The sequence below is a fragment of the Bos taurus genome, chromosome 6, assembly GCF_002263795.3.
Source record: "Bos taurus isolate L1 Dominette 01449 registration number 42190680 breed Hereford chromosome 6, ARS-UCD2.0, whole genome shotgun sequence".
NCBI lineage: Eukaryota > Metazoa > Chordata > Mammalia > Artiodactyla > Bovidae > Bos > Bos taurus.
This window is the reverse complement of record NC_037333.1, coordinates 45,178,886-45,206,617: the sequence shown is the minus strand read 5'-3', so window position 1 is coordinate 45,206,617 and position 27,732 is coordinate 45,178,886. Positions and strand designations below refer to the sequence as shown.

General features: G+C 47.2%; 1 protein-coding gene across 2 annotated transcripts; it reads right to left on the bottom strand.

The window, feature by feature from the left end:
• Positions 1 to 669: 669 nt before the first annotated feature.
• On the bottom strand, positions 670 to 27,732 carry SLC34A2 (solute carrier family 34 member 2). Of its 2 annotated transcripts, NM_174661.2 has the most exon segments (14): positions 2,405 to 3,111; positions 5,014 to 5,138; positions 5,235 to 5,351; positions 6,916 to 7,083; positions 8,265 to 8,385; positions 8,797 to 8,892; positions 10,004 to 10,199; positions 12,391 to 12,502; positions 13,653 to 13,796; positions 15,227 to 15,355; positions 16,291 to 16,425; positions 16,529 to 16,643; positions 27,543 to 27,604; positions 27,693 to 27,731. In NM_174661.2, coding segments are annotated over 12 exon segments (2,082 nt in total). In that variant the 5' UTR covers positions 16,641 to 16,643; positions 27,543 to 27,604; positions 27,693 to 27,731; the 3' UTR covers positions 2,405 to 2,484.

Below are 27,732 nucleotides of genomic sequence, written 5' to 3'. Positions count from 1 at the left end.
GGGAACGTCAGCAGAATGTGCACAAACAAGAAGAGAAATTAAAACAATTGAGTGAATTCTGTGTGGTGTCCCTGCTGTTCTGGTGGACACAAAATACGTGCCCAAGCTAACAGACATGAATTGTGTACTTCTAGGAATACTGCATTTGAGTTAAAAAGTTCTTGCTTGTATTTGAAGTGAAGTGAAGTGAAAGTCACTCAGCCATGTCCGACTCTTTGGTCTGTGCATGGAATTTTCCAGGCAAGAATCCTGGAGTGGGTTGCCATTCCCTTCTCCAGGGGATCTTCTCAACCCAAGAATCGAACCTGGGTCTCCTGCACTGCAGATGGATTCTTTACCCTCTGGGCCACCAAGGAAGCCCTGCTTGCATTTAAAGCTGGCATCACAATATAAAGAGGAACCATAAAATTCACATTAATAATTTTAAAATTTCAACTTAGCATTAGTCATTTTTAAAAAGTCAAAAAGAGGGACCATGGTCAAGAGGAAAACTTGATATTTTTAGTACCTCTTATGGCATTTTTCCCTGCATTTCAAATGAAGGACTGCACAAATTACCTAGCTGGTGCTGTTGGTGAGTAGTGACATTAAATGAGGGAATGACCTCAAATTTTTAGGAAATAGATCTAGGAGGTCCTTATTTCCCTATGATTGAAAACAACTCACTCCTTTGGGGTTTTGATTATTTTTTATTTCTCTCACTTCCCACAACCAGTAAAAAAAAAAAAAAAAGATACCATCAACGCAGGTACAAGGATCCAATTTTTAAAAATCAGAGTACAAAGAGGACCACGGCCCTGCCCAGGTTTAACGTACATATTTACATATTTGGAGAGGTGTGTGGTGTGGGTGTGGCTGCGGAAGCACGTTTAAAAGGCAGTATTACAAAATATACAAAGGTGGTCTTTCTTAGTAGAACCTGGCCTGGTTTCCAAACGAGAGCGCTACGTAACACAAATCACAGTACTACTTACTATATAACTTACAAAAAATGCTGTACAGTTGCAGGAGTATAAATATAGAGTATAAATGGCTCTGTTTGGGAATCTGTATCTACACAGGGAAGGTCAGGGGAAGGCTCAGTTTGGTATCCCAACCTGCTAAAGTGATTGAGAAGCTAGAATGGGGAAGGACAGGGTCTGGGAGCACACGGCTGCATCGATCCCCTTTCCCAGGCTTAGTTGAAGCTCACTTACTCTCCAGGGAGAACTAGGTTTGTTGAGGGTAAGAAGCAAGGGCAAGAAGAGGTGTAAATAATAATACAACGGGGGCTCTCAAAGGCACAGAGAAGGCATCTGGGCCAAGAAGGAGCACACTTCTTGGATCCACAGACATGCACGCACTCCACTGCCACTTGATGATCATGCTTCTGTGGGCAGTCCAGCCATGCCCTGGTTTCTACCCTCTGAAAAGTTTGAAGCTTTGCAGACGTGGAGAGAGGGCAGATGAACCAAAGTTCATTTATGATGGGGCTATGGGACAATGTCTGGGGACAATGTCTGGAAAGAGGTTCTGGCTTTGAGGGACGGACGGGTGGGTGCAAGTATGGGCAGAAGCTGACCACTGAAACTCACCCTTATAGTCATTTTGTACAAGGAGCCAAGGGGCAGAGAGAGGTGTAGAGCTGTCTTGCGCTCAGGTGCTTTATGATTCAGGGGGCAGAGTGGAGGGGACTCAGAACCGGCGTATCTTACTTCAGAAGACTCAGCAGGAGTGATTTTTATCAGCACTAGGCTTTAGCCAGAACATATGCCGATTTGGTTTTTAAATTAGCTGGGTTAAGAAGCACCCAAGGCTCTTGTGGCAGAGATGAACCATCTCCCTCAAATGTTCCCCAATTCCCACACTCATCCTCCACCTGCCAGCTCAGGGACACGACTGCTCTCTTACGAAAACCCTGCCAGGGGATATGAGGAGCACCGAGAAGGGAAAAAGGCCACACCAAATCTTCTCCAAATCCCAGACAATTACACCATTTCCCCTGAATTGGGCTGCGTTGGACTGTATGGGAGCAGCTGCTCTTGGTTGAAGCAGGTCTTTTGTAAAAGAGAGAAGCCTGAGCTGGATCATAATAAAGAAAAGTGTACGTGAATATGCACCTCTGAGAACCTTCCTTAAATTCCTCCCTTGGGGCTTTTCCTTTGGAAGAGGATGGTGGGGGTGAGGGGGCGGGCGGGGGGCGGGGGGTAGTCCTATTGACCAACCCAGCTGTGTGCTGGGGCAATTGTGATCATCTCTCTGGCCAGGTTTCACTAATTCTCTTTCAGTGTTGTTTTGTGCCTTCCCGAGCCTCGAAGGCCCAGGGAGCGTGGGGCTGAGATAGAACTACTGTGTGGGCTTGATACACTGGGCCAAGGGAATGAGAGCTGGGATGGATGTCATTTCTCAGTGGGGAAGGAATTCCCCTGAAATGCAGGAAGAACCAGGAGGGAGCAAGAGCGTGTGGACTATAGGGCCCTCCTCCCCGCTCCGGGCAGCCCCTACCTACAAGGCTGTGACGCTGGAAACGATTTTGGTGCCTGAGGCATCCACTTCAGACTTAGTGACCCCATCCTGGGCCTCTTTGTCCATGGCCAAGTTATTGAATGCCTCAGGGGACTTGACCGGCTCGTCCTTCCCCTCCTCCAGGTCTTCGCAGCACTTGCTGCAACGGCAGCACTTGGAGCAGCCACACAGCCCACAGCAGAGGCGGCAGCAGACCCGGCAGCAGCAGCAGCAGCGCATCTGGAAGCAGCTGGTGAGGGAGGTGATGAGCTTGTCCCAGGGCTCCAGGGAGCGCATCCAAAAGGGCAGGAAGTCCCAGCTTCGGAGCTTCTGTGGCAAGGAGCCAGGGCAGAAGGACTGCAGGATCTTGAGGACCACCACCAGTAAGATCACAAGGACGATGGGCGACGCCACGCCCACCAGCACTGGCCAGCCAATCAGGGAGAGGCCAAACACCGCCAGAGGGATCAGGAAGAAGAAGACGATCAAGTAGACGATGGCGAACCAGCGGTACTTAGATGAGATGTTGCCCAGCCCTTTGGCCAGGCGGATGGGCAGGCGAGTGAACGGGATTGGGTACCACAGGATGATGCCTGAGATGTTGAAGAAAAAGTGGCACAAGGCAATCTGAAAAGCAAGGGGTTGGAGAGGTGAACGGGTCTGACGCACGGCGGGGTCGGAGAGAAGAGGGCGTCATCTAGAAGTGGAGTCATGGGTCTTCCTCACCTTCGTAGCTCAGCCCAGAGTGGGAGGGACTACATTAGCTGAGGGCCTAATACATTTGTGTGTCGCGGGGGGCGGGGGTGGGGGGGGTGGGGGGGTGGGGGCGGTGGGGGGGGTGGGGGGGTGGGGGCGGTGGGGGGGTGGGGGCGGTGGGGGGGGTGGGGGGGGGTGGGGGCGGTGGGTTGGGCGAGGTGGGGAGAGGGGAAGGCAAGGGAAGTGACCACCTGAATCACAGTTTAGTTTTCAGGGTCTGAAGTTTCCATTAGGCAAAATCTAACAATGAACGTCGAGAAATTGAGGCACTATGAGGTTAAGCTATTATCCTCAAGTCACACGATGGGAGATGGGATTCAAACCCAGATAGCCTGGCCCCAGAGGCCACACACTTTGTACTTTCCTGTTGGACTCTGATGCTGGGAGGGATTGGGGGCAGGAGGAGAAGGGGACAACCGAAGACGAGATGGCTGGGTGGCATCACTGACTCGATGGACGTGAGTCTGAGTGAACTCCGGGAGTTGGTGATGGACAGGGAGGCCTGGCCTGCTGCGATTCATGGGGTCGCAAAGAGTCAGACACGACTGAGCGACTGAACTAAACTGAACTGATATGTTCCCACCAGGCACAGAGCATGATGTTAGGGGCTTTGGACCAGCCCTATCCGATGCATTAGTCACTATCCACTGAGATGTGGCATAAGTGTAAAATTCCTGCTGGATTTCCAAGACTTAGCCCAAAACAATTGTAAATGACTTTGCTGGTAGTCCAGTGGTTAAGAGTCCACCGGCCAATGCAGGGGACACGGTTTCGATCCCTGGTCCAGGAAGATTCCACATGCTATGGAGTGACTAAGCAAGCCTGTGCACAACAATTCCTGAGGCTGCGCTCCACAACAAGGGAAGCTACGACAATGAGAAGCCCACTCAAGGCAACAACGATAGCTCCCACTCACTGCAACGAGATAAAGCCCATGTGCAGTAACAAGACCCAGTGCAGCCAAAAGCAAATTAATAAATGGGTTAATAAATTAATTTTTTATAAAGAAATATAAAATCTCATCACTTTAAATATCAATTACACATTGAAATGATAATGGTTCAATCAAACACATTATTAAAATTAATCTCCCTGTTCCTTTTTGACTTTTAAAACTGCAGTACTAAAAGTTTCAGATTTCATGAGTGATTCACATATTCTATACTCATTCTATACTTCTATCGACAGCATGGCTTTAGACAGAGCCTCATCAGATCTTTAAAATAATCCCACTGAGCTAGAGATTATGGTTCCTGTTCTTCAGATGAGGGAATTGATGCTCAAAGGTTAGGTCACCTGTCCAAGGGCATTGGGTGTGTAAATGGGGGACAGTGATTCAGACATCAAAGGTCATCTTGCCCAAGGTCACCTAGCTGATCCAGGCAAGGCAGATACCCCTGATTCTTCTCAATGCCAGGCTTAGGACACAAGTGACCTCCCATTGTCCAAGACGAGGGCAAGGAGACAGAAAGTGGTATCTATGTTTACGGAATACCCTTTCCTCCTCCAGCAAAACAGCCACCTCACCTTTGTTTAAACAACCTCTGGTGATGGGAGTCTGACTACCACTCTAGGGAGTGGTTGTTCCACCACTCTAGGGAGTGTCCTTTGGTTGTTCTCAAATCTGTCTCCCTGAGGCATCTCCACATCACGGTTTTGGACATAACAGAGAAAAGCTTAACTTGGCTTCTTGTTTAGAAACCATGTGCTTACAAGACCATGGGTAGGTTTGGATCCCTCCCAGAGCCCCTGTCCCATGAAGCATTTCCTTACCTGGAGTGAGCTTTTCAAAGTACTGCCTGGGCTGGCTAAGGCGGCCAAGATGGCGGTGGTGGTGGTGCCAATGTTGGCACCTAGCGTTAGTGGATATGCTCTTTGAATGGATATCACACCGATACCTGGGGGGATGAAAATACAAAGCCCGTGGCATCAGCCCCAGGGCATGGCAGGAGATGGTAACAGAAGACAGAGGGAGACCCAGGCGAGAAACTCACCGATCAGTGGGGTCATAGCAGACGTGAACACAGAGCTGCTCTGAACAATGAAGGTCATGCCTGCCCCCACAAGGATGGCCAGGTAGCCAGTCACCCAGCTAAAGGGGTAAGGGAAATCTGGAAGACAGAGGATAAGAGATGCATCACAATCCTTCTGGAAGAGGCATGGATTGGGAGGCCCAGCTGGCATCTCCCTAGGATCCAGGCAGCACAACTGGGCCAGAGGTTTGGGTTGTGTAAACTCCTCTGCACACCCACACAGAAGTCTGAAGCTGCAAATTGGATTTTTTAGCATTCTTTCACCTTGCATATTCAAATGGTGGAAGCAAGGATGTGTTGCCAAGACAAAAACACATATTCATTGGAGTTCTGAATGCTGAACCCATCTGTTATGCATGGAATGTTTGTGTCATTTCCCCCACCCCAAATCCAAGTGTTGAAACCCTAACCCCTAATGTAATTGTATTAGGAAGTGAGGCCTTTGAGAGATGACTAGGTCATGAGGTTGGAGTCCTCAAGAGTGGATTAGTGCCCTTATAGAAGGGAGAGCTTGTCCACGTGAGGTTTTGGTGAAAAGGCAGCCATCTATAAACCAGGAAGTGGGTCCTCACCAGAACCCGACTGTGCTGGCGCCCTGATCTTGGACCTCCCAGTCTCCAAGACAGTGTGAAATAAATTGCTGTTGTTTAAACCATCCAGTCTATGAGAATTTGTTACAGTGGTTAGACTAAGTGAAATTGCTCAGTTGTGTCCGACTCTTTGTGACCCCATGGACTTTAGCCTACCAGGCTCCTCTGTCCGTGTGATTCTCCAGGCAAGAGTACTGGAGTGGGTTGCCATTTCCTTCTCCAGGGGATCTTCCCAACCCAGGGATCAAACCCAGGTCTCCGCATTGCAGGCGGACACTTTACCCTCTGAGCCACACTAAGATGCCACCCAAATACCAACAAAGCACTCTGAGCATTCAGGCTCTAGCTTTCCTCCTGTCTTGGTCTCCCAGTGCTTCATACCCTCCACTTTTGTTTCCACTTAAAAGAGCACTGAGTATGTGAAGCAGCTTGGAAGCCCCAGAGACCCTGTTCTTGGCACCACCAGTCCAGGACCATGCCCCGCATAGCCAGCAAGCACCCAGAGAAGAGTCGCTCAGCTCACCCTCATGACAACCTCGGGAGGTAGACATCCTCAGCCCCATTTCACAGGCAGAGTTCATGGGGTGTGTTTTCATTGGCCAGGATGCCATTCTCAGCAATAGAGTCTCCCTGGCTGTTTCAAAATGCTGATGTATTTATCCAGAACCACATTTTCTTCCCAAGAGCTGAAGGGAAATAAGGGTCGCAGTGGACTTCTGCAACCCTTTATTACCTAAGGGATCCTGACAGACTCAGTAAAGTCCTGGGCAAACAGGGAACCTGGTAGGAAGGAAGGTCTAACTCATAGCAATTTGAACTTAAGCTGGCTCTTTCTCAAGACCTTGCAAACAAGTGCTCCCCAGGCTCCACTCAAAACACTAAGGAGGATTTCGAAGGCAAGTGGCATTGTAACTTTCACAGCTTCTCAGAGCCAAGACAGAAACTCCATGTAGAAGCTGTTGCTAGAAGAGAATCAACAGGAGCTTCCCTATGGGGGAGGGGCACAGTGATGCCACCCCTAAAAGGTCCAGAATGAGAGGCAGCAAGCTTACCAGTGTTGATTGTCTTCTTGATGACAGCAGCCACCTGCCCCCTGAGCACAGAGCCCAGGAGCTTGACAATTAGGATCAGGCAGGTACAGAGGATCAGCAGGGAGGTGATCAGCAGGATGGTGCCAACAATAGCATCTGAGAGGTTGAAATTCACGAAGATGTGCTGGCCTGGAAAGACCATAGACAGCCCTTGTTAGGAGGGCATGGAGCCCCTGGAGGCCACAGATTGTTATTTATTCCCCAACATCCTTCTGTCTCAAAGTAACAGAATCTTGGTTGTCAGCTTGATGCAGGGCAGCCCAGAATAAAGACCACTCTTTCAAGCCTCCCTTGCAGCTAAGTATAACCCTGAAGTTATGTTTAGGCCAATGGGATCTCATGAGGGTGAAGATGTAGTAAAATCCAGGGGCAGGCCTCCAACTCCATTCTTCTGCCTCTAAATCCCATTCCGTGTTTTACTCATGATAATGAGGATACCTACAAGTATTCAAGGAGCCAAGTTGGGGCAGGAAGGGCAAGTCAGAGTGGGAGCAACTGTTAATTATAAAACTGCTTGTGTTTTTTTCTTTTTTAAAATCCCTGTGTGTCTCCGTGATGATTCCAGAAAAAACATGGTTATTTTAATGGATGTACAACAGCTACAATACAAGAGGTGATACATTCACATGATTCTGTGAGGTAAACCACAACTGGAGTAGTAAGGTATACGGCTCAGAATTAATGTGGGGATGCCTGGAGAGGAGGAGAGGCAGAGATATGCAAATGGGCACATAAGGAATAAATAATTAGAAGAACTAGCATCAGGGCCATAAAAGAATCCAGAGGCAACAGTATAGCTTCTTAAAGAATTGGAGCATCAGTGCTCCAACTGGAGTAGTAAGCTCACTGCTTTGTTCAGTGCTATAGCCCCAGTGCCTCAAATGGGGCCTACTGTACAATAGGGACTCCTGACTCAAGGGCGATGGTATCTGTTCTGTATATGCCCCCTAACCTTCAAATCAGGCTGTCATCTCCCTACAGTTACTGCCAAAGAGATACCAAAGCCCATGGAGGGAGCGCTCTGGAATCTGTTGATGAGTTCTGAGTTGGTCTGGAATGGCCAGAAGAACTGAGTTTCAGGTCCTAGCTCTTCCCCTTACAGGGGGACCTTGAGCCTGCCCCCCTGTCCCCAAGCCTTAGTTTCTTCTGATGTGAAAGCTCACAGCTCATTGTCCCATGTAGGATTGGTGTTCAGTGAATCTCACTGCCCTTCTTTCCTTCATTTACTGGGGCTCCACACAGATAGGAAATAACCATCATCACCCCAGACAGCCTGTCGCAATGGCTGATGCTCTGTGAGTTCCACTCACACTTGGCAATGTTCTCCTTGTAGGTCACGTTCTTGATGGTCCAGGTGTACAAACCATCCGTCCAACAGAGAGAAGGGGAGGTGCAGTTCTCAGGCGAGGGGACGGTGACATTTCTCTCAGTCTGGGTGGCAAACATGAGAAATACTATGCATTGTCTACAACCCTCACTTCTGGTGGGGAATGGAGGGAAATTCGGGGCATCACGGGAGACTCCATAGGTGTGGGGCACTGCTTTCACAAGTCCCTCTATAAATGCAAGCAAGGTGGCAGCCAGAGATAAGCCAGGAGACATGAACATAATTAGCCAGGAATAACATGTCCATGATGTGGGCTGGTCCTGTCTGTCCTACAGCATGTTTGTCCATCTAGAAATCAACGACTTAAGGATTCTCACTGGTTAGTTTTGACTTTTCAGGAATCCTCGATTTTTCTTTCTCCCAACCTTTTATATGCCCAGTCTGAAGGCAAGATCTTGCTTTATCCAGTACAGACAAAAGAGCTAACCCAGCCAGCAATATTCTTAGAAACTTACCACGTTGGTAAAAGTTTTGCACCAAATCTTGATCATACTTTTGTTTTGGACCGACTCATCATTCATTGCAATTTGGTTGAGAATACTTTTATCCAGCTGAGGAAAGCAATAGACAGAACAGAGTCAGCCCATTGTCAAAACCGATGTGGGACAGATGTTAAGCTGTTAACAGGGACTTTGAGGACATGAACCAGATTGCATCGGTGAGCTGGGACTCACCCTATCTGCACTCTCAGGGCAGAGCATAGCACCTCCATGTCAGTGGGTGCTCAATAAATGAAGGACTGGTATGAACAACGGACCTGTATCTAGGAAGCGTGCAGTAGAATATTCATTGGATAATCAAATAAGAGGAAAAAAAATGAAGGTAAAAGTGAATGAGCAGGGTCCAAGCTGGCCCCTTCTCCCCAAGACAACATCTACAAAGCCTTCTTTCATTTATTTCAACAATATGGACAGACTCTAGTGAGCAGAGGGATAAGATGGGAGGAAAGGCAGTAAACTCTTCCTCTCTGGCTGTGAGTAGGATGTGACTTTAATCAGTGAGCCCAGGGGTGCCAAGGTCAGAGGTAGGAACGAAGTGTCCAATGGAGAGTTCTCGAGTCTCAAGAAGCACTCACTACCACCCACCACTCCCACACTAATAAAGATGATACACGTGTGCTGAAGTCATGGAGATAATAAATGACAATTACTCAGCTTCCCTGGTGGCTCAGAGGTTAAACCATCTGCCTGCAATGTGGGAGACCCGGATTCGATCCCTGGGTTGGGAAGTTCCCCTGGAGAAGGAAATGGCAACCCACTCCAGTATTCTTGCCTGGAGAATCCCATGGACGGAGGAGCCTAGTGGGCTACAGTCCACAGGGTTGCAAAGAGTCAGACATGACTGAGCTATCACTTCACTTCACTCCCAGAGAAGAGGATGGCAGAGGATGAGATAGTTAGATAATATCACCAACTCAACAAACATGAATTTGAGCAAACTCCAGGAGATAGTGAAGGACAGGGGAGCCTGGTGTGCTGCAGTCCATGGGGTCACAAAAAGTCTGACACGACTGAGCAACTGAACAACAAGAACTCCATCCCATCTGGTGTTCCTGAAGTTCTGCCTCCCTTGGTTTTTTTCAGAGGCAGCTAAAGGGCAGTAATTACAGACCCTTATCCATCTCTTCCATCCCATTTACCTCTCTGCAGGAAGCCAGGTTACCTGGATAATGAGCTTTGTGAAGGGATCTGTGATAACTTTCAGAAGTTCTGGGGCTTCCTCTCCATTCTTGAAGTGGAAGCTCTCCACTACTAAGTTGGTCAGGCGCTCCAGGTAACCGGTGGCGGCCTCCAGAGGCAAGAGCACCAGCACGGAGAGCCAGTTGAAGAAGTCATGGACGGTGGCCCCCGCAAAGGCCCTGCAGGAGGAGAACCCCACCCCGAGTCAGACCAGTCATCAAGTGGCTGGGTACCATCTAGGCAGGTCATCACTTGTATTATCTGCCAGGTGTCACCTACCTATATGCATATAGGTATACAATCTCACTTTTCTTCTTATAGCAATCCCCAAAGTGAGTGGTATTAATACTACCCTCCCCCTGCCCCACCACCAATCATCAGATGAAGAAATTGAGGACCAGCAAACAGAGGAACTGAAGATCACTGCAGCAGTACTGGGTCCAGGAATCTCATCTCCTACTGCCTGACAGAACATTTCCCACCAGATTAGACAGTAGACAGTTTGCTCTGTGTGGGGGAAAGGGAACTATCAATAGAGGTTATTTTGGCTGCAATTATTAATTCAGCAAGGGGCTGTTTGAAAAAACGTCATCAAGACTACTTCTGAATCATGCATACTGAACACAATTTTCCTTTAGAAATTTGCTATTTGTTTGCAAGTACAAATTTTTACTTATGCTTCCTGGAGAGGGTGATTTAAGACATTTTCATACACTGCTGACTCAAGTGTTACAAATATTTCTTTGTAGTTTGGAAAACTGTTAAAAAAGCTTTATAGGTGTTTGATATAATTGTTGTTGTTGTTTCAGGAATCTATCCAGGAAAAAATGACCAGAAAAGAATAATACACATCTCCAAAGATGTTATTGAAAGCAATCTATTTAAATATCTCAGAAGGGGGTGAGCTAGATCAATTATATTCTATGTGTACGCACTTTCATCTTTATATATCCAGAGGTAAAAATTAGTGTAACAGTGAAAGAAACCCAGAATTTCTAATAAGAAAACCTGGATTGAGTCCCAGCTATGCCCCTCAGCGAAGTTACTTAACCTCTTTGTGCTTCTATATTTAATAAAATAGTGCATAGAAAACTCTACTCAGTTTCTTAAGATCAAATTAGCAAACACCCTGGGTGATACGTATTATAATTTAGACCTCAGAGCATTTTATCATGGACCAGGAGTTCAGCTATGGTTGACAGAAACTGAACGGCTGAGGACATCCGGTGCCCGCCAGTGCACCGCGGACGAGGGATGGTGTTTACTGACCACCCCCCCAGCCTGTTTAATGTCACCTTCCTGATGTGACAGTTGCAGTATAGCTGGTGTACAATATTATATAAGCCGCAGGTGTTCAATACAGTGACTCAATTTTAAAAGGTTTTATTCCATTTATAGTTATTAGAAAATATTGGCTCTATGTCCTACAGCGTATTTTATACCTAATAGTTTGTACCTCTTATTTCCCTACTCCTGTCTTGCTCATCCCCCTCTCGTCTCTCGAATGGTAACCACTAGTTTGTTCTCATATCTGTGAGTCTGCTTCTTTCTTGTTTTATTCATTAGTTTGTTGTATTTTTTAGATTATACATATCAGTGATATCATGCAATTTTTGTCTTTCCCTGTATGACTTATTTCACTTAGCATAATGCCCTCCAAGTTCATCCATATTGCTTCAAATGACAAAAATCTGTTCTTTTTTGTGGCTGAGGAGTAGTATTCCATTGTATGTGTACGTGTGTGTGTGTGTGTAGATGGATCACGTCTTTCATTCGTCTGTTGATGGACACTTAGGTTGCTTCCATATCCTGGCAATTCTAAATAATGCTGCTATGATCACTGGGGGTGCATTGTACCTTTTCAAATTGGTGTTTTTGGCTTTGTTGGATGGGGACTATTTCACTATTGTAACAAGCTCCGGAAAAACCCATAACCAGTCAGAAGAGAGGCTGGGAATTGTGTTTAATGGAAGCTTTAGAAAGTTATAATTATTTCCAAGTGAGATAGTAAATGCTATTCTACCTGGCCTTGTTTTAACTATGCCACAGGTCAAGCTTCTGGCTAACACTTGTACTCAGGCAGCCCTGACTAGGTGCCAGGCACCTTGCTAAGTATTTATCTATATGAATGTGTTAATTTCTTTAGGCAACATGGAGGTTGATAGATTCTGTTATCCAAGCTCTGCAAGTCAGGGAGCTGAGTTACCAACTGATAAGTATGTGATCCCAGCCTCCAGCCCTACTTCATTGTAGCTACTTCTAAGAGGCCCAGGGATAACAAACATGCTCTCTTGTCAACGACAGTTAGGAAAACTTGGCCAACCCCCATATGGGCCTGGTGGTGGCCAAGGATGACTCCAAGCCTCCTACCTTCTGAACTCTTTCCGATCTCCTGCCTGCATGAGCGCCACGATGGTGTTGGTAATTGAAGTCCCAATGTTGGCTCCCATGATAATGGGGATGGCAGCATGCACGGGCAGCACTGGAGGGTGGAAAAGAGTAAGTTAGCAAGTTAGTAAAGTTGAGGAAGGCATCTTGGCCGTGTTCCTGATGTGGCCCAAGGCAAACTGACCTCATGCAGGCTGGTAATCCCCTAAAGCACCAGGTCTTAATCTCTTTAGGGTCTGCACCCCACTGTGAATCTGAACAAAACTTGGGCATCTCACTATAGAAATAGGCACGTATGCCAAAGAAGGAAATAAAAAATTTCAGCACTTAATTGCAGGGAATTTAGAGACTCCACAAAACCCTCCTGTTTAAAAGTTTCAGTTTAAAAGTTTAAAAGTTCCATTCTAAATCCCTCTGTCCCCCCATTCCAGATGGCAGGGTAGCATAAAGGAGACCAGGAAACAATGTATAAGGACTTATGTATTTATTATGGAAAGTTTATGGCAATATCTTTTTCTCACAAAATTAATACATTGTCATACATTCTAATGTATAAAAGTATAAAAGTACATATAAAAGTATATGTTATAAAAGTATTAAGAAGTATAAAAAATATAAGTTATAAAAGTATAAAAATACTTTGCAGAAGTAAAGAATATTCTTCTAATTTGGTCCTTGAAAAGTTGTTCTACTAAATTTTAGATAAAAATACTGGTTTGGGTTGAAAATTAATCAGTTCAAACTGGCTCCCCTCAGAGGGTCTGTCTCAACATAGCCAGGGCAAACGTTGAGTGGGTTCAAGTTTGTAACGTCAGGTGCCCAAGCTCAGATGCCTCAAGGCCAACACGTGATGTGATTACATGAAGCCCTGAGAGCAATGATGGACACGTTCTAAATTTATGTGGTTCAATATGACAGCCATTAACCACATGTGATCCCTTGAAATACACCTTGCCACTGAGCAGCTGAATTTAAGGTTAAATGAAACAGCCACATGTAGCTAGTGGCTACTAGACTAGACAACACATTTCAAGAGAATTCGGAACTGAGTCTTCAAGCACTGGGGCTCAGCCCTGGGAAGGGAAACAGGAGGCTGCCCACAATCTAAGCAGAGCACATCATAATTGGACAAGTTAGGAAGGTAATGGCAACAAGTCTGGACATACTCAGAGTAAATCCCAGCCTCCCCAGCTGAACAGGGAAATGCCTGAAATGTATCTGGGCTCACAGGTGCCTGGACTCACGTGAGGAGGCCACCATGCTGACGACGATGGACGTGGAGGTGCTGGAACTCTGCACCAGGACCGTCACCAGCACCCCAATCACCATCCCCGCCACGGGATTAGACATGATGGAGTTGTTGTTGAAGAATTTCCCAGCTACCTTTCCTGAAAAACAAACCCATAACCATATGATGGATGTTAGGTGGGCACTGAGTGACCAGCCTCAAGTTACTGGCCAGTGGCTGTAGGTGCCAGCCAGCAGACTTGCTGGTGGTATCTCAGGCATCTTGCTTCTTCAGGCTTCTCCCCAGTGCTGCTCTAATCTCATCCACCCCTGTTCCTCTTGTCCCTTCACCCTGCACCTTCCTATCTACTTCAACCACTTTCATCAGCAAGCCCTCCTCTAGTCCTCTATGATCGTGAATCTGGCCTCAGCTCTGTACTTCGTTTGATGAATGCCAGTGCATCTCCTGACGGCCTTGTTCTGGTCAGGGATGTATTCCCAACTTACAAGATTTATCCACGTAGATCTTCTCATTCTTCTCTATCCAACCCCTTCGATTCAAGCCCCTAGCCCCAGCCCATAACCGAACACTAGGAGCATCACTTGAGAGTGTGCTCTGAGACCATCAATCCATCCCCCCAATTAATGTTTAAAAGAAGACTGAGAGTGGGGAGTGGAATGCCTTGTCTGAGAGACAGCAAGGCCCCTTGCTGATGCTGTGTGGGATAGAGGCAGACCAGAGTGGCATTCAGCAAGTCAGTCTGCCCCTCAAACTCCCACAGTTCTGCTAGACTACAAAGATGAGTTCTCAAGAACAGAACCAAGGGATACAGAAACCTACGGTCTTCCATGTCACCAGATCTCAGTTTGAATCCCACTATGCCAATTACGGGCTGTGAAACTCAGTGCTGGGTGACAACCTTCTAGAGCCTTGGCCCATTCCTCTGTAGGTAGGAAAGACTTTGGGAGGTAATGTTTAAGACAATGCCCCTACGTCAGTAGGCACTTAAAGGGCTGGCTCTTACTACTGTTGCCCATCGGGGACAGGCAGGTGACCAAGCATACAGTAATTTCACTTCTGGGTCCCCTCACCCCTCATTTCCATGCTCAGTCCTGGGATGTGTTTAGGCAACTGCAGTGAAAGCAGATCCCCCAACAAGGGACCCCTGTCCTTCTCCAGCAAAGGACCAACTTTGATTTTTAGTAGTTGCTTTAGCCTAAGAACACTCAGTCAATAGTCCTCTCCAGTGGGGAGGCCCCAAGACAGCCAGAAACCCTCACGTAAGCCTTTAGGTCAAACAGCTTCCTGTCCGGGGATCACAGACAAACACGAGGAGCTGACGGCTTGCCCTTGGCATTGGCTCTGGCCTGGCCTAAGCCACTTCAGCCAGCCTATCAGAACCCTCTCATGGGTATCGGTTTTCTCTTCTATTAAATGGGGGAATGACTTCAGATGATCTCAGGTAACTTCCATTTCTAGAACACTCGGGTAGACTGCAACTGCATGGGGCTTGCTGAGTTGTGACTTTCTGAAATAAATTCACCGAAAACACCACCCCCACCCCAGACCTTTGACCTCTTCCATCCATACCTCCAACCAGCTGGAAGGCACTGCTCAGGACATCCAAGGAGCACACGAAGAAGTAGAGAAACACCAGAAGTAAAATAAATTTCCCAATCCCTTGGAAGACGCAGAGAATCTTCCCTTTGGTGTCTCTCTCTGGAAGAGGGGAAAAGGCATGGCTGAAACACTGAGAAGTTTGATGATGAGCTCAGAACTCCCCCAACTCCCCTCCTAGCCAGGCAGCTATAGTCTTAAATCTAGCAAGACCTAGCAATGGGATGCATTCATGGCTGGCTGTAGTTTTCAAAGTAATTACCACTGGAGTCTATTCAGTTGAAACCTGTGGTGAAATGTCTAAAGGATTGGGCTCTTGGGAGGAGGGGGTTGGTGAGGTCTGGGGCACACACAGGCAAGAGCAAGTGTCACTGATGAGCCACTTAAGAGCACTTGCCCCTGCTAAGTGCGAGGTCAGAGCTAAAGGCTTTTCTAAGCACCTTCAGAACCACACAGAATATTTTCAACAAAGTGGCTGCAAGGTAGCAATCACAGCCTCCATCTGGGGAGGGTCTGGGCCCTCGTATGTCCTGGAAGGCTACATCCTGGGCTGTCGCTTTCTCCACTCACTTTTAAAGTGGTTCTCACGTCCTCCCTCCCAGCTCTCCTCCCCTTCTACCTGACCTGCAGACTGACCTTACTGCCTGGACCAGAAGTGCGGCATCTGCTTGCATTCCTGCTGTTTTGTCTATGTAGACTGCCTTCTATAATCTCTCTCTGATGCCCACGTTGAGGTCTGGGGACCCCTCTTCCCCAGCCCACCAGGGTCTCAGAGATGGGGCCTCGTCTATTTCCTGCTGCATCCGCGGCACTGGGCAGTGCCTGGGACCTGGTTCGGCACACAGTGGAGCTGCACAGGGTCTGGTCTGGTTATAACCTTGGTTCATTTGTTGAATGAATGAACGAAAGGATGAAAGATCCCCCAGTCATCACAGGAGGCTTGACTCTTAAAGCCAGGACCTTTGCTTGAACAATCGAAAGGAAACGATGACACCAAGGTGACAGTGTAAAGACCTGCCTCAGCTGCCCTCATTTACCTGACCACTTGAGCCCCGTGTCCTTAAGCTCGGGCAGGTCCCAGGGGTCTTCCACTTCGGTGGGCTCCTCAATCAGTGTCGCAGTGGAATGAGACGGCACAAGTTCTATCTTGGTGATAGGGGTACCGGTGTCATCTGCCCAAACAAGCAGAGAGGCCGTGAGGAATGAGGAACCAGGCCTGGGTCTCCTGGGGCCTTCCCAAGGGGGCCAGCCCAGGGCTGGAGGTGGGGCTCTTACCTTTTTCAGTCTCCTTAGCTTTCTCAGGCTTGGCAGACTGCTCACCATCGGCCTTTACAGTGTATTTCTCTGAGGTAGGCTGGCTATTTTCCAACTCAGGCCAAGGAGCCATGGTCTGTGATAGAAAAACAGCTTAAAGAAGCAGCCACTGAAAGGAAGCCCACTCAGTTTCCACAAGAAGAGACAGTGGTTGCAAAGACTCATGCTTATAAGTCCTAAGTGTAGACCCTTAAGCACTGTATTTCATGCCTCTGGAGGCCTCCCTCCCTCACTCACCCAGGCTGTCACTAAACCAAACCACTGTTTTCTATGTTTCCATCTTAGCCTCAAATCTGTACACCAGCCGAGCCTCCTTTGGTTGCTCTGTCTGTCTTGGTCTGTCATGACTCTCTCCTTTAGTCAGAAAGGGAACACGAACCCATTCATCTTCATCAACTCGTGGTACCACTAAGCCCTCGTGATCATCCAATGGACTTCCCATCTGCTTCTCATGAAAGGACAAGCTCAACCTGCAGATCTGCAACAGACCTCACCTAGTGGACTTGTGGTCTGTGTTAATGCTCATATACACTCTACCTGCTTTACCTGCCGCTGGGTCCTCTATGAGAAGCATGATATATTAGACCTGGTTCAAAGCCCACAGGTGCCACTTATCAATGGGTGTATGTTTAGGAGAATCCCTTTAGGCCTCTGAGCCATCTATAAAATGGGGACAATGCTTCCTGCTTTGTAGGGTTATGAGATTAATGGTTGTGTCCAGAAAGTGCCTGGTAAATAGTAGCAATGATTACTAGGCTATGCTGCCTTTAACAACCCTTTGTCGGAACCACATTCTTCCCATCCTCTGATAGAGCCTTCCTCACAACCCATTTTCTCAACAAAGCCTTTCTCAGCTCCGTGGAGAGGAAACCTGACTCCCTACGTACCAGGACATCCTCTACTTGCAGTTCTTGTCCTGACACACGTCAGACAACGCAACCCAAAGGACTGGAATAAACAATTCACAGAAGAGGAAGTACAAGTGGCTCAAACACTTATTACAAAGTAAGAGTTCGGCCTCATTAATGACCCAAGATATGCAAAACAATGAGGTAAGTTTCAACTATCAAATTAGCAAAAAATAAAAATTTAAGTATAATGTACCATTCTGGAGACAATCCAGTGAAAAGAGCACTGCCAAAGTTCTGGAAAGAACTTGGCAAATGTCTAAACCCCATACATATTTCATACATCTCTGACCCAGTAATTTCACCTGTAGGAATTAAAATCTAGGGACAGTTTTTTTTTTTTTCCTCAGAAAATCAAAAGTACTGCCTTGCTCTGATCACCTCTTTGGAGAGGGTATCCCAGAACCTGGGTCTGTTTCCTTTCCCATTTTTCTTCAGTGGAAATCATTCCTGCCTGTCAGAATGGAAGCTCTACCAAAAAGGGGGCCTTTGTCTTGCTCATAACTGCATCCTCAAGGTCTACAGCTCTGCCTGGGACGTTGACGAGGCCCAGTAAACATTGACTGATGGATGAATGTGATGCAAACCAAAATGCACTCTTATTTACAGGGTCAAAAATAAAAACCGGGAAACTATTGTATTAACTATGGGACATGCACGCAGCAAAGAGCATGCCATTATAAAGAACGAGCAAAACAAAGTAAATACAACCTCAGGAAAATGTTCTAGATAAATTGTGAATAGAAGGCATATTTATGTCTTCTATTTACAGCATGATCGCGATAAGGACCCTGAAATGTTCCATGGGGTACACAAGGGGTGGCAGGATTGTCTGCGATCTTTATTTTCTTCAAGAGATGCAGCCCCATCCCCAAACTCACAGAAGTTAGGTGATTCAGGAGCACTTGTATGGTTCCTCACTCATACTGATAAAGCCAGGAGTTAAAAGAAGCTGATTCTGTGAATTCCCATCATGAGAGGATTTCATGCATTTGTTTGGCCCAAGGAACTTTCCCTGTGTGACTGTAGAGCATGGCACATACTCCTGTGATCAAAGCCAACATCCTGCAGTCACTGGCTTCCACGAAGGCACAGACCAGGTCTCTCATTTCAGCTTCATAAGCACCCAGGCTTCGTGTGCTTTCTGAACAGGATGCTGGGACCTGCCTAGCCAGCAAGAGCCAATAGCTGTGCTCAACCTCACCACTGCCCATTCGGAGAAGTGTTGTTATTATTCTGCCATCATATGGCATCCCAAGATGAAAAACCTGCTTTATAGCACAGGGAGCTCAGCTCAGTGCTCTGTGGTGACCTAGAGAGGTGGGATGGGGTGGGGAAGGAGGTCCAAGACGGAGGGGACATATGTGTACAAATAGTTGATTCACTTGTTGTACAGCAGAAACTAACACAACATGGTAAAACAATCGCATGTGCATTTCTGCTCAGTCGTGTCTGACTCCTTGTGACCCCATGGATTGTAGCCTGCAAGGCTCCTTTGTCGATGGAATTTTCCAGGCGAGAACACTGGAGTCAGTTGCCATTTCCTCCTCCAGGAGATCTTCTCAACCCAGGGATCGAACTCATATCTCCTGAATCTCTTGCATTGGCAGGCAGATTCTTTACTACTAAGCCATCAGAGAAGCCCCAAAAGCAATTATACCCAATTAAAAAAAAGAAAAAGAAAAACTCAGGTACACGGAGACCTATGACTTGCCTAAGGTCCTACATGGCAGAGCCTTGAACCCAGGTGAGTTTCCATCCAGTCTCCTGCAGTACAGCTGACCACCCTAGGTGGGGCAAAGCCCACTTCTCTCCAGGCCTGCTGATGGGGCACCTTCTGGGGTATGCTTAGAGGCAGCTACAAGGCTGGACCTGGGCAGGGGAAGTGGGGTGAAGCTGGGTGGCTGGGGAGGAGAGACCAAGGCTGATCTGGGAGAACTTCAACCTCAGCTCAAGGCTGCCACATCTGAAATGTGGGTTTGAAATGGCTCTGAGATTAAAAAGAAAATACAGGGCTGGCTCTAGGCTAGGTATTATACAGCACAGAGGTTTAGAACCAAACCCCAGCTCTGCCCCAGATACACTGCGACTTTGGGCAAGTAACTCGACTGCCCTGTGCCTCTGTTTCCCATACATAAAAATGTGGTTTATGTTTATAAACCACTGGGTTACTAGGCAGCTTCAATGAGTTAATTTCTGTACAGTAATCTGTTCAATAAATTGATCCTCTTAACTCCTCTTATCAGCTCTGCAAGGGGTTTGTGTTGTTCCCATTTTACAGATGAGAAAACCAAAGCACCCAGACAGATGAAGTCACTTGGCCCAAGGTCACAGGCATGATTTGAGAGTTTCTCTGACTCTAGAGTCCACTTGCTTGCCTCTCAATGACTATATGACCTGGAACTCTCCTGGAAGGAGTGAGTCATGCATTAATAGCATCAGAAGTGATATCTGATTAAAAGCCCAAATCTAGACAAATGGAAAAGATGCTTCCACGCTCTAGTGGAAGTCAGCATCCCACTTACTGCACACAGAATCCAGGGAGGGGGCCTTCTCTGGTGGCTCAGAGGTAAAGAATCCACCTGCCAGTGTGAGAGACTGAGTTCAATCCCTGGTCCAGGGAGATCCCACATGCCTTAGAGCAATGAAGCCTGTGTACCACAACTGCCGAGCCTGTGCTCTAGAGCCTGGGACCCACAACTACTGAAGTCTGGGCACCTAGAACCCATGCTCCACAAAGAGAAGCCACTGCAATGAGAAGCCTGCACACCACAGCTAGAGAGTAACACCAGCTCGCCACAACTAGAGAAAAGCCCATGCAGCAACAGAGACCCCACATGGCCAAAAATAAATGAAAAAAAAAAAAAAAAAGATTCCAGGGAGGAAGTGAGTCTCCCACAGTCTCCAAGCATCTCCCACCCCATATATCTGCACAAAAGCACGTAGCCTGCATCCGAACCACCTATCTCCACTGTTCATGGACCATTTACGTGTGTCAGCACTTAGACATCACCTTAACTTAAATCCAACTCATTTCCCCATCATTCCCAAAGTTCCCCTTCGTGGAACTTTGCTGTTTATGTGACTCCTGCCATCATCAGCCGAGAATCTCCAAGTCATCTCTGACAGCTCCCAAATCCAGCCAGCACCAGGACGGTGCATTTTACCTGGGAGCAACTTGGTTCCTGGTGTCTGGTTCCTTGGGGCCACCTCCTCATGCTGAGCCTCTGTATCTCCTGCCTAGAGAACACAGCAGCCTGTTGAGCTGATTTGGGCCCCAGCCTCTCTCTACAGCTTCTTTCCCAACACACAGCTGTGATCGTGTGCACTCATCTCTTTATGGCTTGCTGCTCTCCAAATGATCCCTGGCCTTGGTCACACCAGCCTAAAACTGGGACCCTGAACCCTCTCCTCTGCTTCTGCCCAGGCATCCCCCTGCCAAATAGAAGACCCTCCCCCTTTCTTTCTCTCCACCTCTTTAGGCTCAACCCAAGCCCTCTCTCTCCCTTCTCTGCCTGAGTTCCCTAGGCCTCTCTAGTCTTGCCCTTCTCTAAGCGTGTGTCCTACCCATGTGACTCATCTGGCACTCCATCACACACCACTGTGATATCTTTACTTGATTTCTGATAATAACAACTCCCATTTTAAAGAGTGACAAAGAGGTGCCAGGTGCTATGCTGGTGCTTGACACATATGTCACTCAAATCTTTAGGCAAAAAAGGCGTCATGAACGTTGTGCTGTGCTCACTTGCTTCAGTCATGTCTGACTCTGTGCGATCCTATGGATTGCAGCCCGCCAGTCTCCTCTGTCCATGGGATTCTCCAGGCAAGAATACCAGAACGGGTTGCCAATGCCCTCCTCCAGGGGATTTTCCTGATCCAGGGATTGACTGGGTCACCTGCTTTGCAGGCGGATTCTTTACCACTGAGCCAAGGTTCACATTTCATCATGAACATTGTCATTTGCAAATGGGACAAATCTGTGATTCCAAGACATCCAAGCAACTTGCTCAAAGTCACCTAGTAGGTGAATGATGGAGCCAGTTTTTAAACACAGCTCTACCTGTTAGGGAGGGTGGGCCCTGATCAAACATATCCTTGGTTGGGACATAGACATATCTTCACAGAGCACTACTTTTACACATAAAGAGGCAAGGGAATGTTAAATGACTTACATTATTACTGCTAAATGATGTATATTTGATTAACCCTATGAAGGATTAATGTGATGATCAAGTGTGTGATAGTTAAAAAGCCCCCAGAATGGTGCCAACATATTGTAAACTTGTGTGATTATCAATGATCATGCTAAAACAAGCATGGGCATATTATAGTATAGAATGCAAAATGTATATAGGGGCATTTTGAAGGGAAAATTTGGTAATTCTATCACCTCTCCTTCTCTTATAATCTGAATTCACCCTAGAGCTGTTCTTCTCTTATGCACATTTACACTGCCTTCCCAACTGGAATTTAAGCTTTGGAGAGCTGGAACCCTGTTACACGTTTTCTCCCAGAGCTCAGCAGACCACACATAGTAGGTACTGTACATCTGTGAATGGAGACGTCAACATCCAGGGTTTACTGAAGGAACACCCTAGATTCACACTGATCATGACTAGGAAACAAATCATGCCTGAATCTTATGAGCGCTTGCTCCTCATCACCATACGCAAGCCCGTTTGGCCAAGATCTGTTGGATGGAGCAGCTGTCTCAAGAAGCTACAATCTGGATGTCATAGCAGCCCAGCTTGGGAAATTCTCATCAGCAGTAAGGTATTATTTAAACTATTCCCAGTGACTGGATTTCTGACTAGTCAGAATCATTTTCTTTTAAGGGATGTACAAGGTATCTAGCAAATTCAGAACCAGACACTTTCCATGGTCCGAAATACAAGTAATTCACAATAATAAAAGCAATGGAACGGGCAGACACTCATTTCCACTGAACTGGACAGAAGGGAGAGTAGCACATGGCCGCAAGGGATTCAACAAACTAGAGTGCCTTGAATACTTCCTCTTCGTGAGGCCTGTGCTGGCTTCATTCCTCTCTGGGTCCTCTTTTCCTATTAATCAGCATCACCAAGAAGCAAAGGCAACATTCTAATGGAAGTCTCTCCTCTTCCTTCCTAGAAATCTTGCTTCCCCTACTCTAAGTTCAGACATCTGTCCCACACCCAAATCCCCTTTCCAGACACATTCCTGATGAAGCAATCATTTTCCTACATCCAGTTCAGTAGTCCTCCTTGTCTTCGGCTTCTGAAGTTTCAACCAACCACGGATGGAAAACATTCAGGGGAAAAAATTATTCCAGGAAGTTTCAAAAAGCAAAAGCTGAATTTGCAGCACACAGGCAGCTATTTCCATAGCATTTACATTGTATTTACAACTATTAACATAGCATTTACACTGTTAGGTATTATAAAAATCTATCTAGAGATGATTTAAAGTATATGGGAGGATCGCATTGGCTATATACAATTACACTATTTTATACACGAGACTCTGCAGATCTCAAGATCTGTGGTAAGTCCTGGAACCAAACCCGGCAGACACCTGGGAACCGCTGTACTTCACTGTCCGGTACATTCATCTACTCCACCATCACTCACTGGGTGTTCACGCTGCTAGTCACTTGCAGGAAAGAAGAGAATGCGCAGGTCCACATACTGAAGCACTGCCCCCGGAGGGACAGGCAGCCAGGAGTCATCTGACCCAGCCCAGAGCATTCTGAAGCTGCTGAACAGCCCCTCCTGCCCTCCCCACCCCACAGCTCAAGATGTTCTTCTTGGCACCTGGAAAGTGGGGAAATGCAGGTCACAAGGTACCCAACCATTGCACTTGGTAGTGTGGCTGCAGAGTCCCTACATCCACGGCCTTCCCAGTCACCAAAGCCTCAGCGCTTGAGCAGCCTGACCCTGCAGATTCCAAGTAAAGGGGGGCTTGGAGCAAACGCACCATGGTTAGCCCTGAGACTAGAGCGCTGTTCAGTCTGCTGCTATCATAGTGCCTGGCACACCACCCGGAAAGAGAACCATGCGGCATGGACTGAGCCTCAGTTTCATCTTTTCAAAAATTAGGGACAATGTGTCTCCCTCCCTAAATAGCTGTTATTAGACTAACTGATTAATGAATGTAGTTGAGGGCCCGAACATCGTGCCTGGCAGAGTAAAGACTCAGCACTTTGTGAAATGAACTGCATCACAAACAACAAATAGACTCAACTCCACTTTGCCCCAGCCCATAAGTTCTTCATCTCCGTGCACAGCTGAGTGACTATTTGTGTGGCCACTGAATTCAAAGGACGTAAGTAAAAAGGATCTAATGTTTGTTTTGTGATGCGGGAGTGTTCTATGTGATTTGTGACCTCATTAAATCTTAGGATAAGGAGGTCTTCTTTCCAGTTTACAAAGAAACTGAGGCACAGAGAAATTGAGAAAGTCTCACAGTTACCCAAGGATCATGCTAAGTTGCTTCAGTCGTGTCCAACCCTTTGCGACCCTGTGGACTGTAGCACGCCAGGCTCTTCTGTCCTTGGGATTCTCCAGGCATGAACAGTAGAGTGGGTTGCCATGCCCTCCTCCAGAGGATCTTCCTGACCCAGGGATCAAACCTGCATTATGTCTCCTGCCTTGGCAGGCAGGTACTTTACCACTAGCGCCACCTGGGAAGCCCAAGGATAGAGTCTGATTTGAAGCCAGGACTGCTGGTTCCAAAGCTAGATGGCCTTTCCACAGAACCCCACCAAGTGTCAAGGTGGAGGAAGGAGTTAGATATCCTCCAGGCCCCATCAGAGCAGTAAGGCACCTACCTCGGGCCCAGGCCTAGTGGGGCTCTGAAGGAGTCTGGGATAGCTAGCTGACTGACATCTCTGCAGGGGTCAGTCTTACCTAGTCATTCAGACAGCTGGAAATGTCAGTCAAGATACTCCAAGGGCTGGCTGCTGACTCCCCACAAAGGCTCAGGCATACTAAGGGCCTGGATTTGGCGTATGTCTAAATTTTAGGAGGCTCAGCTAAGCAGGACAGTAGGCACTGAATGAGCCTGACAGAAGGTGTAGACTGAATCTGAGGCCACTGCTCCCGGGGGTGTGGCAGACACTAGTGCCCGATTCCCCTGGGAAGTGCTTTGGCAGTCAGAGGGGCCCTTAGAGCTTGTGGCCCCTCCAAAGGCTTTCTCCCATCCCCCTCCCTCTGATTCAGCTGTTCCCTCTCCCCACCTTCCCCCAAGGCTGTGCTCTCCTACTACCTGCCAGAAGCAGAGAAGGATTAAGTCATCCCTTTTGGCAACTTGGTGCTAATACCCAGAGAAATGTTTTTTATTGCCCAGGCACAAGATTAGTGACTCCGACCACACATCTGCTCCCTTGCCCCAACCCTGGGCTCCTCCCTACAATTGAGCTGGCTGTATTGATAACCCTTTTGGCTCAACTTCCTGCATCCACATGTGTATATGATGCCAAGAGGAACTCTTGAGGGCCAAGGGGAAAAAACACACACACACAAAAAAACTGCTCAGCCCTTCTCAGACCTGGGCAGTGGGGAAATGTAAGGCACCTGGCAGTCACCCAACTCCTATGCTTGGCATTGTTTGAGCCTCTCCAACCAGGACCTGTTCTGGGGCCACCTCCGCTCAGAACAGCAGTAGCTCAAGGCCATCTGAAGAAGTGGGGAGAGGAGGAAGGAGGCAAGGGGCATCGTCCTGCTGAGAGACCGAGACACACAGGCGTTTTCCCACCAGGCTGTGACCTCCACAAGCACACGGGGGATGACCCCAATCCCCAGCATGGCGGACAGTGTCTGCCAGCCAAATACTTCCAGAGAGTTTGTGCCAGGCCCTGCAGTAAGCCCTGTTAACAAATTAATCTGTTTAGTCTCACAAGCACTTGATGTATTCCTGTCAATTTGCTTGAGGTGGCTCAGACAGTAAAGAATCTGCCTGCAATGTAGGAGACCCGGGCTTGATCCCTGGGTCAGGAAGATCCCCTGGAAAAGAAATGGCAACCCACTCCAGTATTCTTGCCTGGAGAATTTAATGGACAGAGGAGCCTGGTGGGCTATAGTCCATGGGATAGCAAAGAGTCAGACACAACTGAGTGACTAACACTTTTGACCTTAGTATCAATACTATCCCCCATTCTACAGGAAAGGAAACTGAGGCTCAAAGAAATAATCACTTTAAGTCACACCAAGCCTGTAGAGACAATTCAAACTTGAGTATTTTGACTCCCGTGGTCTCAATATGCTTGAGGTACATTTTCTCATACTTTGAAAGAATGACCAAGAATTCAAAAATTCCCGAGAATGGTGGTCACTGTCCTTCAACTTCCACTAAACATCGCAAAAATAATTCCTGGAGGACAGAATGGTGGAGGAAGGTGGGAGAGACAAAGCAGCTCAGTTTTACTTCGATGAATGGCTTTTAGACTTTTGAAGGTATGAACTAATAGGATTTTTAAAAGACTTTTACACTATCACTTTAAACTAAGACCCTTTTAACCAAACCACACTTGCCCTCATCTGCACTTCCAATTTGCATTTATTTTAAAATAAATCCTATAATTAACTTATAACCATATTATTTTTGCATTGTATGGGGGGGGCGTTAAAAGAACTAATTTATAAAAGATAAACATCTTAAAATGCATTGTCATCTTTTTGCCACCTTCTTTCCACACACTTTTGCACCTTCAAATTCACTAGAATTAATTCCACTAGGATGTCCTGATTACTCCCTGCTGATACTGCCTTTCTGTTCCCAGGGTGGAGCTGGGGGGAGGGCAGGACAAAGGCGGGGTGGAAGGTGGCTAAGAATTAAGTTTATTCCAAATCACTGATCCTGAGAAGCTATTGTCTTCATTAAAGTGAATTCAAGCAGTACATATGCCCACTTAGTGTCTAACAGCAATACACCAGACGTCCATCCTCCCAAAACCGTCCATCTTCCCAAAACCAGGAACTTGTTTTAATGAAATAGTTGAGTTGACTTAGGGTGGATTTTGGTGGTGGCAGTTTAACATCGAGCCTTTACAAAGCATGCACTTCTGGCCACCAGTTCCCAAAGTTACAAAAATAGAGATCATTATCAGCTAACTGGCTGGCAGGGGCTAGAGATTCAAACATGCTCAACAATCTGAAACAATGGTCACTGCCATGAGGTACAACTTTTTTTAAGAATACCCAACGTGGAACAGATTAGAGGGTTCCAGCCCAGGAGGAGAGTGGTGTGGAGAAGAAAAAGTCCAACAGGGCTGGAGCAAGCAGAGTTAACCCAGATCTCAGGATGAACCCAAATAGGGAGGAAGAGAGGATTCTAAGTGATGAAATCCACAAGCTGCCTCCATGAAATCAAGTTTGAGAAAGCTGCCTCTTCACTAAGGGAATAGGAGAGACACTCAACCTCAGTGCCAGCTACCCAGAGAATCTTAAGACTGAATTCACTCCACTCCACATGCCTCCCTCTTCCTGATCTAGAGATGTTTGATCTCCCCAACACAACTGCACCTTGCCCACATCTCCCTAGCCCCCCACCCCAGTACCTCTATCTCCAAAAACACTGGAAAACTGGGGGCTCCATTCTCCCAAGAAGAGTGGAAGGCTGGGCCCTTTGCTGATGCTGCCTGCGCTGATGGGACTAGCAGACCAGGGCTGTGTCTTGCAGTCACTTTGGATAAATAACCCTGCAGACTAAACAGCAGCATGTGGAAGTCACACTGCAGGAGGCACTGCATCACTGGACAGCCACCCAGACCTGGAATTTTCGCAGTAAAGACAGCAGAAAAGACAGACCGTTTTGTTTCCCTTCTTGGGAAAGGGGGGGGGGGTGGGTGGGAACTGAGGCCTTGGGGCTCACAGGGACCTGCCTCAGATCACACAGCTAGTTAGTGACCAAAAAGATAGCCTAGCTGTCCTGATTCCTATGTGGTAGGAATCCCCGCCCCCCCCATCTTTAATTTTAGAATCCCCAAGTATGCCACTACTAATAGTGTAGTCACTGGAGTTGAAATAACAGCAACAGTTATGACATTAAAAAGAAAAAGAAAAATCTGAAAATGTGGAGAAAGTTACTTTTCCCCTTCTTCTGTAGCCCAAAGACAGCCAAGTTCCTTGAAATCAGGATCGAGGGAGATCTAAAAGAAGTAAATTAAAAATGAATTAAGTTTCTTTCAAGAGGCAGGACAGAGGAAGAAGCGCCCAGACCCCAGCGGCGGTACTCACTGGCACTCTCTACGCAGGTAATGAACCGGAGCAGGCACCC